Here is a 17,934-nt window from a genome sequence, read left to right on the forward strand (position 1 = left end):
GTAATTGTGTTGATTTTTTTGTCTTAGTTACATATTTATAACGCGCTTAAACACCCAGAGGTTTCTAAGCACGGACCCGGGGATCGAACCTGTTGTTGCTTCGTGTCGTCTTGCTTCCAAGACGCGCACGCTGCCGCTGAGCTATCCTCCCGGGGTTGTCGTGTACGCCGCTATGGCTGACAGATGGACCTTGATGGGGGGGCAATGAGAGCCCTGACTTAGCTAGGTACAACAAGTAGGGCAGCACCTGATCAACTGAGACCGTGAGAGGATGGATTGCAGAGTTCTCGCACCATTTGGAGAAACTGGTCTATTTCCTGGTGTAAGTAACTTGTGTCGAAGGGGCTTTCGCGGCCCTAATATCCCAGTATTACGATGGAAGCTTTAGGTTCATCAGTTTGCGCTGCTCAGGAACCATGCCTTGAGAGATGGGCTCCTCAGGTCGTGGTGGAGGACCTTGCGGTTCTGTTGTGTCAACAGATATGGATGCATCTCGAGGCGAATCGTGGGCTGACGGGATAGATGCTTCAGCGTCGAGTACCAGACTTGCTGCGCCCAATGTGGTGCGATTATGATCATAGAACAATCCTGTTCGTTCACTCTGCAAAGTACCCTCGCCATGAGGGGAATGGGAGGAAAAGCATAGAGGAACTTCCCCATCCAATTCACTGAGAACGCGTCTCCCAGTGATTGGTACTCAGGGTATCTCGAGGCAAACCTCTTGCACTTTTTGTTGTTCCTGGTGGCAAAAAGGTCGATATGTGGTTGGCCCCATAAGGCAAAAACCTGTTGGGTTTCCTTTTTGTCCAGTTCCCACTCGTGGGACGACGTGTCCCAGAAGATGCTCTGCCTTGATTTGCACTTTGTGGTGTAAGGCCCATGCCCATAGCCGTTGGGCTTCCTGTGATAGGATTTTTGACTTCGTGCCTCCCTGCTTGTTTGTGTAGTGCATGGAGGTCGCATTGTCTGTCTGGACTGTAAGTACTTGGCCAGCTATCACCGGTAGGAAGGCTTTCAATGCCAACCTTATGGCTCTGAGCTCTAACACATTGATGTGAAGTTGGGACTCTTGTGTCGACCAAGTGCCCTTGGTTTGGAGGTTTGCAAGATGAACGCCCCCGCCTGATAAGGAAGCGTCCGTCCTCAGCAGAAGGGTCGATGTCAATGCTTGGAATGGCATCCCCTGCAGAAGATTCCTCGGAACATTCCACCATTGAAGAGCTTTGTGCAACGTCGATGGAATCTGGACGATGTCCTCCCAGCGTCCGAGAGCTTGTTTCCATTGGTGGTCCAGGGCCTCCTGAACCGGTCTCATGCGTAGCCTGCAGTTTGGTATGAGGAATATACACGATGACATCATGCCCAGAAGAGATTTGTAAGAGCGTACAGATGTTGTCTCTTTCTCCAGGAAGCTCGATGTTGAGCGTAAAATGGCTGCTACCCTTTCCGTCGATGGCCTCACCCTGGGAATGCTTGTATCGAGCTCTGCTCCCAGGAAGAGAGCTGTTTTGCTTGGAACGGGGCAGGACTTTGTGTTGTTTATGGAAAAATCTAAGTCTTTTAGGAGGTTGATAGTCCTCGACACTGCTGAGCGAGCCCTTGTGGCGGAACTTGCCTTTATCAGCCAATGTCCAGGTAAGGAAAGACTTCCGTTCCTGCCCTCCTGAGACTTGCTGCTACCGGCGCCAAGCATTTTATGAAAACTCTCGGTGCCAATTTTAGCCCGAACGGGAGCACTCGAAAATTAAAATGAAGCTCTCCCACCGTGAACCTGAGGAACTGTGTGTGCGGGATGGATCGGCACATGGAAGTATGCGTCCTCCAAGTCTAAAGTGGCCAAGAAGTTGTGCTGGTTTAACCAAGGTAGCACCCCTTGTAAAGCCACCATCTTGAATGTTATGCGTTTGATGAATTTGTTGAGTGCCCTCAGGTCTAAGATGGGCCTCCATTGACCGATTTTCTTACTGATGAGGAAGAAGCGGGAGTAAAAACCCTTTGCCCTCCGAGTGTACGGCACTGATTCTAACGCTGCCTTCTGGAGTAGTTTTTGCACTTCGGACATGACTTGCCTTAACATATGCACCCTGCGCAAAGTTGGAGTAAGGGAAGGAGGTTGGTCTAGAAATTGCATGGTGTGACCCTTTCGGATCACCTGCAAAACCCATTTGTCCGATGTAATTGACTGCCAGCACTGGAAGAACTGGTTTACCCTTCCCCCCCACCGGGTTGTGGCATTGAGGGGAAAGTGTTTGATGGTCAGTTTTGCTTGCCTTGTGACTTCCCTTGGGTGGAGCCACCCCTGCCTCTATGGGTTTATCTGTTGGATGACTGATATTTATTGTCTTGGTACGTGCCGCCTTGTACCTTCTGCCCATACGAGGAGCGACCGTATCCTCTGAATTTGGAAGACGAGCCTCTGAATGGACGAAAAGAACGTTGATCCTTATTGTTGTCCTTCAAAGAACTGATGGCTCGGGCTGTGTCCGTGTGTGCTTTGATTCCCTTCAGATGATCATCTATCTTCTTTCCAAAGAGATCTTGTCCATCAAAGGGCATGTCTAGTATCTGCGCTTGAACGTCAGGCCTAAAATTAGTAGCCTTCATCCAGGCCTGTCTTCTAAGTACTGTGCCGTGCGCCATCTGTCTGAAGCCTGATTCGACCACATCAACCGCTGCGCTGATCATATGATCTGATGTTGCTTCACCATCAGCGATTATTGACTTAGCCTCCTCCTGGAGCTCTGCTGGTAGTTGCTTCGCCAATTTGGACATGCAGAGCCAAAGCTTGCTATTGAACCTTGCGGTCATGGTCAGCGCATTACCCGCTCTAATGGTAAGCGATGCAGAAGATGATACTTTCCTGCCCATGGCTTCAAGCTTACGCCTGTCTTTGTCCGGTGGTGCCGACAAGGGTGAGGCGGGATTGGCTAGTTTCTTTCTCGTCGCCACTGTGATAACCGAGTCCGATTTTGTATGACCCCTCAAACAAAGCGGCGCAGATTCTGGAGCTTTATATTTCTTCTCTGGTCTCGATACCAGAGCCGGAGTAGATAAGGGCGTCGATAGGATCTTGGATCCGGACTCCCAGATTGTATCGAGGAGAGGGATGGTGGTTACCGTTCTCCTGCGTTTTTCCCTGTGCTCATAGAGCACAGATTTCCTTTTTTCCGAAGAAACTTTAATTTTAAACAATTCTGCAGCTTTGCCTATTATGGTGTGGAAAGAAACCAGATCATCCGGCGGTGAGGCCTCGCCTGGTGAGTCTCTCCTTCTTGGTTTCTCGACTACGTAGTCATCCCACTCACTGGTTGCGTCAGGCTCCTGTGTTATTTCTCCTTCTTCTGGATCAGAGAGTTCTCTAAAAGGAGCTTCCTGCCAATCTTATACCGAAATGGTGGACAGTACCTGTCATGCATCAAGCACCACACTCACCGGTGATTCGTGATCAATACGCTTTCCGAACGGCAGCCAAGCCGTTCTACACCAGATGGAGATTATCTAATGCGCTTCAGTCAAAACGGCGCTGTATGCCGGCATCAACACATCACGTGACGTCTTAACGTTACGCGCATCATGATGCGGGCGTATTTAGGTACCTTCCTCAAAACGTACCTTGCTTCTGATTGATACCATTCTGTTTATTGTGAGTCATTTCCTTTCCACGGTTCTGCTTCCAAACGAACATTCTCATCTGAGCTTTTCCGTGTTCGGCACCAGGCGTTCTTCATCTGGATTGTCCGGCACTTGAAGGCAAACGCGTGTCATTTGGCGTTCAGCGGCCATAGAAGGCAGACGGCTCCAGTCCCAGATGATAGGTTCCTACCATATCACAACTCAGGTGATTCTTCTGCCATCAATGTGCAATTGTTGTCTACACGACGTGAGTGGAACTTTAGCTATCAAGTTTGACAAGCCCTATCACCCACATTTAGTTTGCATGTCCTAAGGGAGGATAATTGTTTTTTAAGGACCAATTAATCCATTCTTATTTTGCGGGCAAGTTGGTATTAGTTACCGATTCTTTTGGGTTTTGGACACTTGAAGATTTCAGTTGTATGGAGTAATATTCTTTTGGGTTTTGGACACTTGAAGATTCCAGTTGTATGGAGTAATATTCTTTTGGGTTTCGGGACACTTGAACATTCCAGCTGTATGGAATAATATTCATTTGTGCACTGAACTTGTTCTATAAGGGGTTTTGGCATGTTCCCCTGGGTCTGGTTTGGGAAATTCCACTTCTGGGGAAGTGTCCAACCCACTTGCTTCATGTAAGGATTCTTGGAGGTCCTTAAACCTACTTTCCTCAGAGGTAAATTCGTCTGGTACAGGAGTTGCAGATCCCTGCAACTCAAAAGGTCTCACCTGATCCGAATTCTCCCCTTCTTCATAAATAGATGCTAAGGCTCTGGAATGATCAGATCTTGGAAATGGTATAAATCCCATTTCCAGAGCAGAAGGGGCCAAATTCGTCATAATTGGCTGAGAAAACGTCAACTTCGTCGACGCGGATGTTAAAGGCTTCAAAGCCATCGAAAAAGGCGTCGAGAAAGTTGCTAGAGGCCTCGAGGAACTCGAGAGTATCGGAATTATACTCGAGGTTGTCGACAACATTCTCGTGATCTGGCTGTGGGGTGGCCGTGGGTTTGTCCTTTCTCGGCGTCGATGTCGGCGTCGAAGATGGCGTCGAATCGACTGACCTGTGCGTCGAAGAACCCTTCGATAATAGTGTCGAAGACGCCGATCTATGCGTCAAAGGGATTTTCGACGACGGCGTCGAAGACGCGACTTTGCCTTTACTCGAGGGTTCGTGACGCTCTCGAGTAGCTTCTTTCGCCGGGTGCTGCGACTCACAGCGTTTTGATTTTTCGGGTCTTTCACCCAGGGTATCACCCTCAGCAGTCTTCGAGGGGGTCGAGGCCGCTTTCTCGAAAACGCTAAGCATCTTTTTCCTGAATTCCTCCCACTCAGCCTGAGAGCTATGTTTTGTGGGCCGAGAGACCCTTTTCGGGGAAACGGAAGAAGAAGAAGTCGAGGAAGGGGATCTTCGACATCTATTTTTTGAATGCTTAGATCTCGAAGAGTGATGGGAACTGCTTCGAGACCTAGAACGAGAATGTCTTTTGTGATGGCGAGGAGATGAATGCCTCGAATCCGCCGAGGAAACTTTCGAAGAAGTTTTAACTGCCTTACCTCTCTCGAGCTTCCCCTTACGCTCCTTCAAGGCTTTCGCCGTCATGGACATGCAGTCCTCGCACTCCGAACAATGGTGCTCGACTCCCAGGCACCACAAACAGTTCCTGTGAGGATCCGTCAAGGACATTTTCTTTTCACAGTCTCGACATTTTTTGAAGCCGGACCGTTGAGTCGTCGGTTCGGATGAGGAAGCCATTGAGTACGAGTCGGTATTCTTGAGGAATAATTAAGTATATTTGACTGAAGAACTGAGCAACGATATTCCGAGGCCCCACGAAGCGCAGAAAAACGGAACTGAGCAACTGACGCTGCGCGAGTCTATTTATATGCGTGATGACGTTGGCGCCGATATGGAGGCTGTCGAGGGACATCGACTCGAGGGATGTCGACGCACAGCGCCCTCTACTGAAACATTTTTCCGAGGCCAGCAAGCCGGAGATGATCTATCAAAGATAAAAAATACGTCGTAGGACACAATCCCTTCGAACAGAGGTTATTAAAGGTCTCAAGAGGAGAGTGTTGCAGCAAAAAAATCAAGAATTAAGACTGAGAGAAAACCAGCTGAAGGTAACCATGCCAAAAAGCCAAGGTCGTATGGAAAAGGCCAACAGTTGATACAATTAAGAGAAAAAAAACAGTGTATCCTGTTCAAAAAGGTCAAGATAAACCACAGATGGTAGAAGACTGGCAGAATTAAATCAAATACACAAAATTGCATGAAGAAGAGGTCGATTTCACATTGTCCTAATCACGTGACAAGGCAGGCAGAAGGGATGACTTTCACACATACGCATGGATCCCTGGCAGACCCATACTCCTTAACTTTCTCAGAACAAGAAGCAGACTCAAGGCCAAATTACAAAGAAGTAATTGACACATGACCACTGAGGTGATGATTGATTGTAACATAATTGGAGGGAGGCTGGGGTGCAGACAAACTCCCTGCAGCTGGCTGGTTGTTCTACATGCTGCTAGACGTAAGTGGAAAAGTATGAGTGGAGTTGATGCCAACCCAATCATAGTGGACCATGTAATCTAGGGTCCTATAGTAAGTAGAACCAATGAGACGTCATACTTTTAGTGACGTTTACAGTATCCATTTTGAAGGAAGGGCTTAGTTGCCTCACCTGACATTGATTATCCAATCCCCTCTCCCCGTTACCACATACAGTTATAGTACCTATGCTAAAGTTACCTTCCTATAACCAATCACATTGCATGTTAGGTTTTTAAGATTTTGCGTGAGCGATGACGGGTTTTTGATATAAATACTGTGTTTTTTTTTCTGAAATTAAGTGGACTTTAAGCGAGAAGGAAGATTGAGCGGTTGCTGATGTTCAATGAACTCCCCGTTTTTTGTACTTGTCATTAAACGGACTCCCTTTGCCAAACTATTGAGTTGTCATTATTATTTGGTGCAAGAGTACGAATCTGCATCCCCATCTATCTCGAGGGTGCTGCTGCTCATCTTAAAGGGCTGTTTGGAGACCCGCAGTCTTCTGGACCGGTTGGGGTCCATACAGTTCAAGAGGTTGCAGGAACTCCTCTTCATGAAGCTTGCTGTTTCTCCCCTAAAGTACGTAAGAGGGGGAACGGGACCTCCCTACATTCAATGCCACACTTGAATACTGGGACAAAGTAGCACGTAAATACAAAGTGACAACATTTCCATCCCCTAAAACGGGTCTATGGGACAACAAAGAGTTCCACCCGGGGCCGGATAGGGTAGATTAATCTGCTGGAAAGAGGGAGGTCTCCTTACATTAGGACAAATATATAGAGACGACCGCCCTCTCACTTTTGCAGAGTGTAAGCAGTCCTATATGGTGGAGGAAAGGGGCAAGTTAGAATATTTGCAGATACACCACTGGATCACCCGCCCACACATAGAGCGCCTCAGGGGAAACGAGAGACTACTGCTTTTGAGGACCTGTTCATTGGGGATCCCCCTAGGGCCAAGTTAGCGACCCTTTTCAAAGTGCTCAATAAGACCAGATTCAAGCCCCCACATGCATACATGGTCAATTGGGAAAGGGATGTGGGGAAACCAATTGATGATCTTACATGGTACAATATCTGGACGAGGGCAAATAAATATTCTCAGGCGTTCCACCTCAGGGAAAATTGATTTAAATTATTATTTCAATCCTATCTTTCCCGGAGCGTATGCATAGAATTACCCCAAACCCCGCCTCCTGGCAGTGTAACGCTCCTGTGGGTTCTTTCTTCCATATGTGGTGGGTGTGCCCTAAAATACAACTGTTTTGGCAGACTATATTCTCCAAGATTAAAGAAATCTGTGGGTTCGACCCATCACCGGACTCTCTGGTTTTACTCTTGGGAAAGGACTATGCACAGGGACACTATAAATTGATGGCTAGAAGCTCTAGATAGGTCACCTTCTTTTTCGCAGCGCGATTGATATAGCACACAACACTGGAAATCGGAGAACATGCCAGGCATAAAAAAATGGTGGGCAAAGGTTTGGAATGTGGCTGCCATGTCAAAGATTGAGGCAGCAATGAAAGGGACAAAACAAGGTTTTTGTCAGACTGGGCCCCACTCATCACGTTCCTCCAAGCTGCGGATAACCTCAACATTCATCACAGACCACATGAGATAATTTCCTTCTCATTACTGTAGAGTGCAAAACCACTACCAGACCTGCTCTAGAACTATGTTTATGATAAGCTGTGTGCCCACACAAGGATTTTGTTTGTTTCTATTCTGATTTGAATTGTTTATACATCGGTCATGCCTGATTGATTTATTTTCTCCCCAATAATTGATATCCGGTTCGGAATGTCATCAGGTTTAAATTTTTGTCAAGAAGGACTGGTTTGGTACACAATGCTTAAAATGTTTTAACATGTTAAAAAGGTTAGGTGCCATACAGCAATATTTGGTTAGCAGTCGATGTAAACTGCAAACATATAGATGAACAATGATGAGCCTATCTGTAACACCTGAGCTGTGAGTATACCAATTTTTTGTTAACGAAATGCTGTTGCACCTGAATCAATAAAAGGAACAAGTTACTTACCTGTAACTGTTGTTCTCCAGCATGGGTCTGGCATGGATTCACATGCTCATGAATATTCCCAGTCGTCAGGCTGGGAATCCTCGGTAAAGAAAAAACCAGTATCAGTTTCGTTTCTGATCTGTCTTTCGTAGTAGTAACCAATCACTGGTCTCTGCGTCATACTGACCACAGCCAATGACTGCCCTCTACCTAAGCACCGCCTCTGGCAGCCATCTTCAGATTTGGAAGCACGTAAAGTGGCAGTATGACCAAGTGAAGAGCCGCAGAGGGGTAGGCGGGAGGGTTCGCATGTGAATCCATGCCAGACCCATGCTGGAGAACAACAGTTACAGGTAAGTAACTTGTTCCTTCTCCAGCATGGGGTCTGGCATGGATTCACATGCTCATGAATAAAGAATACATAGCAGTACACACATGCACAACCACGGGAGGTGGCAAAGGCTCAACATTAAGCATTACATCAAACTCAACATTAAGCATCTTACCTCCTCACCAGGCTCACCTCAGGCGAACAGGTTGCGCAGCACTGCTTGGCCGACCCTGGACTCCTCCCTGGAATCCCGATCGACGCAGTAGAATTTCGTGAAGGTGTGCGTCGACCTCGACGTAGCAGCCCTGCATATGTCCAGCAGGGGCACACCAGAAAGGAACGCCGTGGTAGCTGCGATCGCTCTGGTGGAATGGGCTCTCGGACGGCCAGGCAGCGGTCGGTTTGCCAACCGATGACAGTACATGATACAGCCGGAGAGCCATCTGGAAATGGAAGCCTTCGAGAGAGCCTTCCCCTGATTGACAGGTCCAAAGTTCACAAAGAGTTGTGACGTCTTCCGAAAACACTTCGTGCGGTCCACGTAGAACTTCAGCGCTCTAACCACATCCAGCGAGTGCAAAGTCCTCTCAGCCGGCGACGAAGGCGACGGGAAGAACACAGGCAACACCAAGGGTTCGTTGAGATGGAAGTCCGACGGTACCTTGGGCATGAAGGAGGGGTGCGTCCTGAGCACTACCCTCGTGTCGTGAAAAGTCAAGTACGGGGCCTTGCAGGAAAGGGCCTGGATCTCTCCCACCCGTCGTGCGGAGGTGATGGCCACAAGAAACGCTGTTTTCCACGACAGAAACTTCAACGGGGCCGAGTGCAGAGGCTCGAACGGAGGTCCCATGAGCTTGGTCAGCACCACGTTGAGCTCCCACGCCGGGGCCGGCGCCTTCACCGGCGGGAACGATCTGAACAGTCCCTTCATGAACTCTTTCACCAGACGATGAGACCACAGGGACGACCGGCCCGTGGTTCTGGTGTATCGGGAGATCGCAGCAAGATGAATCTTGATGGACGCGTGTGCCAGTCCAGCTTTGGCCAGCGTCAGCAGGTACGGCAGTACCTGGGGAGCCGTAATCCGTAGAGGGTTAATCTTCTGTGCGTGGCACCAGACAGAAAACCTCTTCCATTTGTGTCTGTAGCATTTAAGAGTCGAGGACGCCCTGGCCTTTGCACGAACCTGTCTGCAGTCGGCCGGTATGTCGTATCCTCCAAACTCTAGTGCTGCAGGAGCCAGGCCTGCAAGTTCAGCGATTTCGGGTCGTGGTGGAGGATGGCGCCTCCTTCCCTGGAGAGCAGATCCGCGTCCACCGGCAGCTTGATTGGCGGGGACGCTGACAAGTCCAGAAGGTCCGGGAACCATATCTGCCTCGGCCACGCAGGTGCGACGAGGATCATCCTGCACCGTGACCTCTTGAGCTGGTTGACGAGCCGGATTAGCAGTGGCAAAGGAGGGAACGCGTAGAGGAACAGGCCCTCCCAGGGGAACGAGAAAGCATCGCCCATGCTCCTCGCCTGGGGAAACCTGCTGGCGAACCTCCGGCACTTGGAGTTCGTCGCCGTCGCGAACAGGTCGATCTGGGGTGTGCCCCACCGTCGGAAGAGGCGATCCACTAGATCCTGCCGTAGTTCCCACTCGTGGCACGAGCGCAGCTCCCTGCTGAGTGAGTCGGCGATGGTGTTTTTTATCCCTGCCAGATGAAACGGCACCAGAAACATCCCTTGGGCGACTGCCCAATGCCACAGGTCCTGCGCCTCCCTGGACAGTGCTGGGGACCTGGTTCCGCCCTGTTTCCGGATGTAAAACATGGTGGTGGTGTTGTCGGTGAAGATCCTCACCACCTTGCCCTTGAGGGACGGAAGGAAGGACCTGAGGGCCCAAAACACTGCACGGAGCTCCAGGACGTTGATATGTAGGGATTTCTCCGTTGGGAGCCAAAGGCCTCTTGCGTGCAGATTTTCGGTGTGCGCTCCCCACCCTTCTAGGGAGGCATCCGTGGTCACTGTCTCCTGGTGGGCTGGGGTCTGGAAGTCCATGCCCGCCGTCAGATGCGCGCGGGTGCCCCACCACAGGATCGCTCGTCGGAAACTCTCGTCGAGTGTGATCCTTTCCTCGAAGCTGCCCGTCGTTTGGATCCAGCGCGCGTCCAGGAACTCCTGCAACGGGCGCATCCGGAGCCTGCACATGGGAATGAGGTAGATGCAGGAAGACATCATTCCGAGGAGGGACTTGATGGACCTCACCTTGGCCGCGTCGGCCACCAACATCCGCTGCACCTTGCCCAGGATGGTCCTGGTCCTCTCCTCCGACGGGGAGGCCAGAAGGGACACTGTGTTGAGCCTCGCTCCCAGAAACAGAGCGTCTTGCGAGGGTACCAGGTGGGATTTGGCGTAGTTCACGGAGAATCGCAAGTCTGTGAGAAGTTGGACGGTCCTTGCCGTGTGAACCACGGTGAGCTCCCTCGTCTTGGCTCGGATGAGCCAGTCGTCCAGGTAGGGGTAGACGTGGATCCCTTCGCGGCGCAACTGCGCCGCCACCGGTGCGAGGCACTTGGTGAACACCCTGGGTGCCGACCGTAGTCCGAAGGGGAGGGCTTTGAACTGGTAATGACGCCCTTGGACCACAAACCGGAGGAATTTTCGGTGCCCCTTTAGGATGGGAATATGGAAGTAGGCATCCTCCAAATCCAACAACGACAGGAAGTCTCCTTCCTCCAGCTGACCCAGGACGTGCTGGAGGGTGACCATCCGGAACTTTTGCGCCTTGATGAACTTGTTCAGACGTCGCAGGTCCAGGATGGGGCGCCATCCCCCCCGTCTTCTTCTTCATGAGGAAGTATCTCGAGTAAACTCCGGAGCCCCGAAGCCTCTTTGGGACGAGTTCGATGGCGCCCTTCCTGAGCATCGCCTTTACCTCCAGGAGAAGTTGAGGGACGTGAAGTTCTTTCCTGGCCACGGGGGGGACGCGCGGACACCTTTGAAACTCGAGCGCGTGGCCCCGGGCCAAGGCGTCCAGCACCCAACGGTCGGTGGAGATGGACTCCCACACGCTGACGAAGCTCGCCAGCCGGCCTCCCACCGGGGTGCTTCGGTGGGGGCCCGACCCCACGGGCGGTTCAATCTTGCTTCGACGAGGCTTTGCCGCCTTGACCTCCTTGGCGACGACGGCGGGGTCCGCCAGACTTGCCTCGTCCTCTGTAGGCCTCCTGAGACGACGAGCGGGCCGCTTGACGGTAGGTGGAGAAACCGCCGCCGGAACCTTTGGAGGCGCCCTTGCCTCCGCTGCTCCGAAAGGGCGTCCGTCGTTGTTGCAGAACTCCAAGGGCCCGGGCCGTCTCGGTGTCCGCTTTAATGGCCTGAAGGGAATCGTCCACTGTTTTCCCAAACAGGTTGTTCCCATCGAAGGGCATGTCCAGGACTCTGGTCTGAACGTCTTGACGGAAGTCCGTAGCCTTGAGCCATCCACGCCGCCCAAGGCAAACGCCGTTGCCCAACTGGCGGAACCCAGTGTCGGCGATGTCCGTCGCAACGGTAATGGCGTGGTCCGAAGCCACCTCACCTTCCTGCAGGATCTCCAGGGCCTCTGCCCTCTTGTCGTCCGGCAAGAAGTCCAGCAGGGGAGCCAGTTTGTACCAGAGCTCCCTGTCGTAGCGGGCCACGATAGCCAAGGCGTTGGCCGCTTTAATCGTAGTCGCTGCAGACGAGATGACTCTGCGTCCCATAGCGTCCAATTTCTTTCCCTCGCCGTCCGGTGGGGAAGTCGATGTGGAGGCCGCACCCCTCCCCCCCCCGCTTTCTTCTTGGCCGCCGCGGAGACGACGGAGTCCGGGGTAGGCTGCGCCCGGAGGCACAGGGGGGCCGTGTCCGGGACCCGGTACTTCTTCTCGTACCGGTCTCTGCTAGCTGGCGTCGTGGAAGGGTTCTTGAGGAGGGTGAGGCCCTCATCCCAAATGTCCAATAGAGGCACTGCGAGGACCGTCTTCCTCTTGGCCTCGCGCCGCTGATAAAGGAAACCTTCCTTCTTCTTCTCCTCAGGGCAGAGTTGGAAAAGCTCGGATGCCCTGGTGATCATGGAGTGGAACGATCCAATCTCGTCGGGCGGAGAAGCCTTGGTGGGAGGCGACGACGGTACATCCTCGTCGTATACCTAGTCGTCCGTACCCGTCGCTGCCGTGCCCTCGGGTGGACGGGGAGGAGGGCTGGAAGGGACGCGACAGCTGAAAAGGAGGTGGAGGGTGGATCCTTCTTTTCTTGGTAGGGGGAACACCAGAAGGTCCCGGTTCTGGGTCCCCCGACGGGAGAGGTTCCGTCGGCAACGGTAGTCTCGTCCTTATCTCTGAGCATAAGGACTGTATAGCCAACAAAATGGCCGCCGAGTTGTCTCGCGGCGCTGGCAGAGGGGAATCCGACGGGCGATCAGGGGCCCCGTCGGTACCCTCGACGATGTCGTCGTCACCTGCGTCGGGATCCATCCCGACGGGCCGGTCTTCTTCCACGCCGAGGCCGTGTCTTAAGACCTCGACCAGCTCCTCCTCCGAGGTTGAGGCCGAATCTACGACGACGCCCTGCCCCCCCTTTTTCTTCCCCACGGGGGATTTCACGGGGGTCCTATCGATGGCCACAAAAGAGGACTCCCTCCGAGGTGGCAGGGAGACTCTGAGCCCCGAGGTCGCCACCGCTGGTGTAGCCTCCACAGGCTGAGCCAGGGCCGCCGCGACAGTTTCGATAGAGGGCTTGGCCGGATGGATTAAGGCCTTCACCACCTTAGGTGCGCTCACCGCCTTATCCTTGAGGGGGGGGACACTGCCTCGCTCCCCCTCCGCCTTCGAGCTCGACCGGGGCCTCTCCAGGAGCTTCGCCGGGTGCTCGGCCTTCCTCTTACCCGACCCAGAGCGTTGGCTCGTGGTTGATGGTGCCGGGGAGGGTGCGCCCTGCCTGGCGCCCGTAGAGCCCGACCGTTCGGCGCTCCCGGTGCCAGCGGACTCGCGGTGCTTGGCCTTATGTTGGACCCCCGTCGCCGGGGCGTCCTCAAAGGTCTTAGAACACCGCTCGGATTTCTTCCTCTTCTTCTCGCCGGACAGGCTCTTCCCTTCTAGCCAGTTGACGAGACGTTGATGGCGGTCCTTCATGGTCCGCTCCGACATGTTGCCGCAAAACGCACAGTCCTTCTCCACGTGCGTCTTGTCCTCATGTAGGCAGTAAAGACAAAAAGAGTGTTCGTCCTCCTTGAAGACGTTCTGCAGCTGGCATCCAGGGCAGACCCTGAACAGCTTTCCGGGCGTCGAGCTTCCCTTCTCCTGGGCCATGACCGGGCCTGAGAAACTTCTGGAGTCCTCCAAAAGCGTAGCTCGACGAAATCTTCACCCTTGAGGGGTGCAGACGAATCCGACACGGGTCCCCGTTGATCGGATGGAGAGTCGGTGGAGCTCGAGGCTCTTTTGACCGAAAAAACGAAGTTTTTGAGAAAAAACGTGAAAAAAATAGCACTAACGCTCGAGAGCAATAGCACGAGGATCCCAACACATGAACGTGCAGTAAAATCTGAAGATGGCTGCCAGAGGCGGTGCTTAGGTAGAGGGCAGTCATTGGCTGTGGTCAGTATGACGCAGAGACCAGTGATTGGTTACTACTACGAAAGACAGATCAGAAACGAAACTGATACTGGTTTTTTCTTTACCGAGGATTCCCAGCCTGACGACGGGGAATATTCATGAGCATGTGAATCCATGCCAGACCCCATGCTGGAGAACGTTATTGACAACAACAACAAAAAACACAGTAAAAGAAGGGAAAATCTTTAAGAGAACATTTAAGAATAAGTTAAGTCAGTACCATTTTGCATACAACAGGTAACCTTCTCAACCATAGCCTGCACAAATTAAAATGTTACTTTCTAAAATCATTCTATGTACGTCAGGGGTTCAGTCCAGTCCAAACTGTGGAATTAATACAATTTGATGTTTAGCACTAGACCTCCATGACAGCTATATGAATTGCAGTTTACAATGATCCACTTCTCGTGAAGCTTTTCTCAAATATACCATCCACCAAGCATTCAAAATATCCACTAACCTTGCTTCACATGTGACCATGATGGACGTCTTGTCATTTGGAAGAATAACCAGTGGCCCTCCGACATCAACAGTTGCATTTGGTTGCCCGTCCACCTTATTTCCTCCTTGAGAAACATCAGCACCATTACATGGACGTTCATCTTCGGTCTTGAAATAATTATCCTTTCTTTTTTGGGATTGTAGACTTGCAGAATACTCTCCTTGAGGACACACTGAGGGTGTAACGAGTGATGGTAAATGGAGGCTCGTAAGTCCTAAATGCAAAGGATAAATTGTAGAACATCTGCTTATATATGAAGACAAGTGGTAAAAAGGGTGCGGTCCATTAAGACCTAAGGCCCTCGATGCAAAGCCTTTTAACACTGTGGGCGTATTTTGCCATGCCTGTTGCAGAGTTTTATCACTGTGGAAGTCAAATGTTCCAATACCATTGTTCGATGAATTTGTGGAACTCAGGTGGACAGAATTTCTCTCATATTGATTTGGGAGTTGAAATCTGAAGTGGTTTGTTTTCTCCAGGTTGGCAAACTTGCAAGAAATTAGCTTATGGGGTGTTGCTCCTTTGTTTCTGAAAAAAAAAACATTATTTAATGAGCAGTGTATGGTATTGTAAATATTTATTTTAAAAAAACAGGATCTTCTCTACAGCATGTCTAAGGAAGTATTATTAACAGGTGAGAAAAGTAAAACCTAGATGATAGCACATAGAAAAAAAACTTACCTTTGCGACTCAGTCCTACCATCCACCTCTCTCACTTCGAAATGCTAGGGATGTAACTTCATTATACAGCATGAAAGCCGAACACAATGCACATAATGAAATATTTTTCTTTCATAAAATGTGATTCCCTTGGCTATTCTCCACCAGTTAGATGGAGCAGAAGGGGACCCAGAGGTGTATGTGCAAGGTTTTCCCTCGATAACCTGGGTTCTGAGATAAATGTTCCTTGGTTGTAGATTTGTTTTATTTTTTAACAGTAGGCCTATCGCATCAGACTTGCCACCCCTCAGTCATATGGTGATCCTGGATCTTCCCAGTGCAAGCAACAAGGCAACTTCTCTGAGCTAGAGTTCTCGAGGCTGTAATCCAACTGGTCCTACGAAAGCCAGAAACCCAAAGATCTCAGCAGCAGCGCTTCACAGCAGTGTGATCTTGGCCAGGTCCTCAGGTTAGGGTTGCTTCTCTTTGCATAGGGACAAGCCCCAGCTAAGGTTCAAGAGAGATATCCTGGTCTCCAACCCAGGCCTCCCTATCACTGATACTACATCAGTGCTTTCTTCAGACAGACTCTAACCGACATCCTCTTTATCGTTACCTCACCAGACCTATGGACACCTCAGATGGTCGTGGATCCCTCTACCACCTCTTCCTCTCACTTTAATAGTGGCACTCGGTGGGAGGTCCTGTTGGCCTCCTTCCACTCCTCCAAGACCATCATTAATGTCTATCTGAATGGCACCGTCTTGGTCCAGGGCCCTCAGCCCAATCTCCTTTTCGATAAGCGTCTCCCACCTCTTATCAACTTCCTTCCTTCTCCCGCTACTCTTACTAGAACCTCTCTGGCTCCTCTGCCACCTCGGTTTTCCGCCGCTGCTCTGGCACCTTCCTCCTCCTCCTCCACCTCCTGCTACCACCTCTGCCCACTCTCAGGCCCCTCTACCACCTCCGCTGGGTATATCTCAAGCCTGTACCCCAGAAGTCTTTCAAATGGGGCAACCTGCTCCACGTTGCTACTCTCAACTCTCACTCGGTTGTCAACCACTCCTTTGACATCTGCCACCTCCTCGAAGAACTTGACCTGCATGTCCTCGCTCTCACCGAGACATGGATCACGACCATCTCTATCACAAGTTTTGACACTCTCCTCCCCGATGGCTACAAGATTCTCTCTGAGCCGATAATCAACCGATCCGGAGGTGGAGTAGGTCTAATCTTTCCAGAGTGGGTCCGTGCTTCTGTCATTCCAACATAGGTCTACTCCTTCGAATGTCTGGTCTGCAGGCTCACTATCTCTCCCGACCTCTCTCTGACTATGGCCACCATCTACAAGCCACCTGGTCCGATCATCCTCTTTCTCTCAGAGTGGGCTGACCTCTCATCTTCTGTCCTTGCCTCTACCTCTGAACTTCTCCTCCTCCGAGACGTCAACATTCACATGGATGCTTCCAATCCCTCCTCTGGGCTCTTTGGCAACCTCTGCAACACTCTCTCTCTCTCTCCATTCTACCCTCTGCTCCGATACACTCGGCCGGACACACCTTGGATGTTATCAGCTCCTCAGATATCCCCCTCTCTAACCCTCTCACCACTCCTCTCTTGGACTGACCACTTTCTACTCTCCTGTCATCTGAAACTCTGTCCCTCAGGCTAAGCCCACCCCAGCACTGCCACCTACCTTCTCGGTCATTCGGCCCATGAAGCGTCTGTCAGTGGATGCCTGTGCCTCTACTTTCTCTGCTCCTATTACTCCTGCGGCTCACTCACACTCTGACAGCCCTCTCTTTTATTCAGCGAAGCAGGTGTGAGCAGTTTGCCGGCAGTCCAGCTTGCAGGTAAGATCCCAGCACGGTCTTATGGGCCTCCTTTCAATGTTTTTATTTGTGTTGGTGTATTAGCGCTTCAAGCGCGCTGTTTCCCCCCTCCCTGCACTCCCTGCCCGCAACCCTGCCTGCCCCCCGCCCCCCTCTGATTGGTGCGATACTATTGTCCTTCTGGACTACCCGACGGCTGCTCTCCCCACTCGCTCATTTTGTACAGCGAAGCAGGTGTGAGCAGTTCGCCGGCAGTCCAGCTTGCTGGTAAAATCCCAGCACGGTCCTCGGGGCCTCCTTACAGTGTTTTTATTCGTGTTGGTGTATTAGCGCTTCAAGAGCGTTGTTTCCCCCTCCCCCTGCAGCCACTTCCTGGTCCCCACTCCCTCCCGCCTCCCTGTCCGCCCACCCCCCCTTCCCCTCCCCTATTGGATGCTCATCTGGTCTTAAATGACCGTCCTGGGCAGCCCCCTGCCCGGCAACCCCCCCACGGCTAAGGGCAGCTCCCACGGTTGCGGCTCCTATGTGTCTGCAGGTGTCCGCAGGGGACGCCAGTTGCCAGCCAGTCGCCCTGGTCAGTCCCACTAGCCTCCCTGTCTACTACCCTACAGACACCCAAGCGCCGCTGTGCTGTAATACGCACTGTTCTGTATGTAAAATTTTGCGCTGTGAAAACTACGCCTTTTCTCCACTTGCAGGATTCTCAAACTTAGGTGGCCTCTCCACAGGTTGCTGTAATACGCACTGTTCTGTATGTAAACTTTTGCGCTGTGAAA

General features: G+C 51.5%; 1 protein-coding gene across 1 annotated transcript in view; it reads right to left on the reverse strand.

Moving 5' to 3' along the window:
* Positions 1-17,934, reverse strand: part of MOV10L1 (Mov10 like RNA helicase 1) — a 1,432,366-nt gene that overhangs the window by 1,075,465 nt on the left and 338,967 nt on the right. The window contains exon 7 of the mRNA XM_069627860.1: positions 14,625-15,194. Within this exon, the coding sequence (XP_069483961.1) occupies positions 14,625-15,194 (570 nt within the window). The remainder of the gene's footprint in view (positions 1-14,624; positions 15,195-17,934) is intronic.

Source organism: Ambystoma mexicanum, chromosome 12 (assembly GCF_040938575.1).
Source record: "Ambystoma mexicanum isolate Mex_15411 chromosome 12, UKY_AmexF1_1, whole genome shotgun sequence".
NCBI lineage: Eukaryota > Metazoa > Chordata > Amphibia > Caudata > Ambystomatidae > Ambystoma > Ambystoma mexicanum.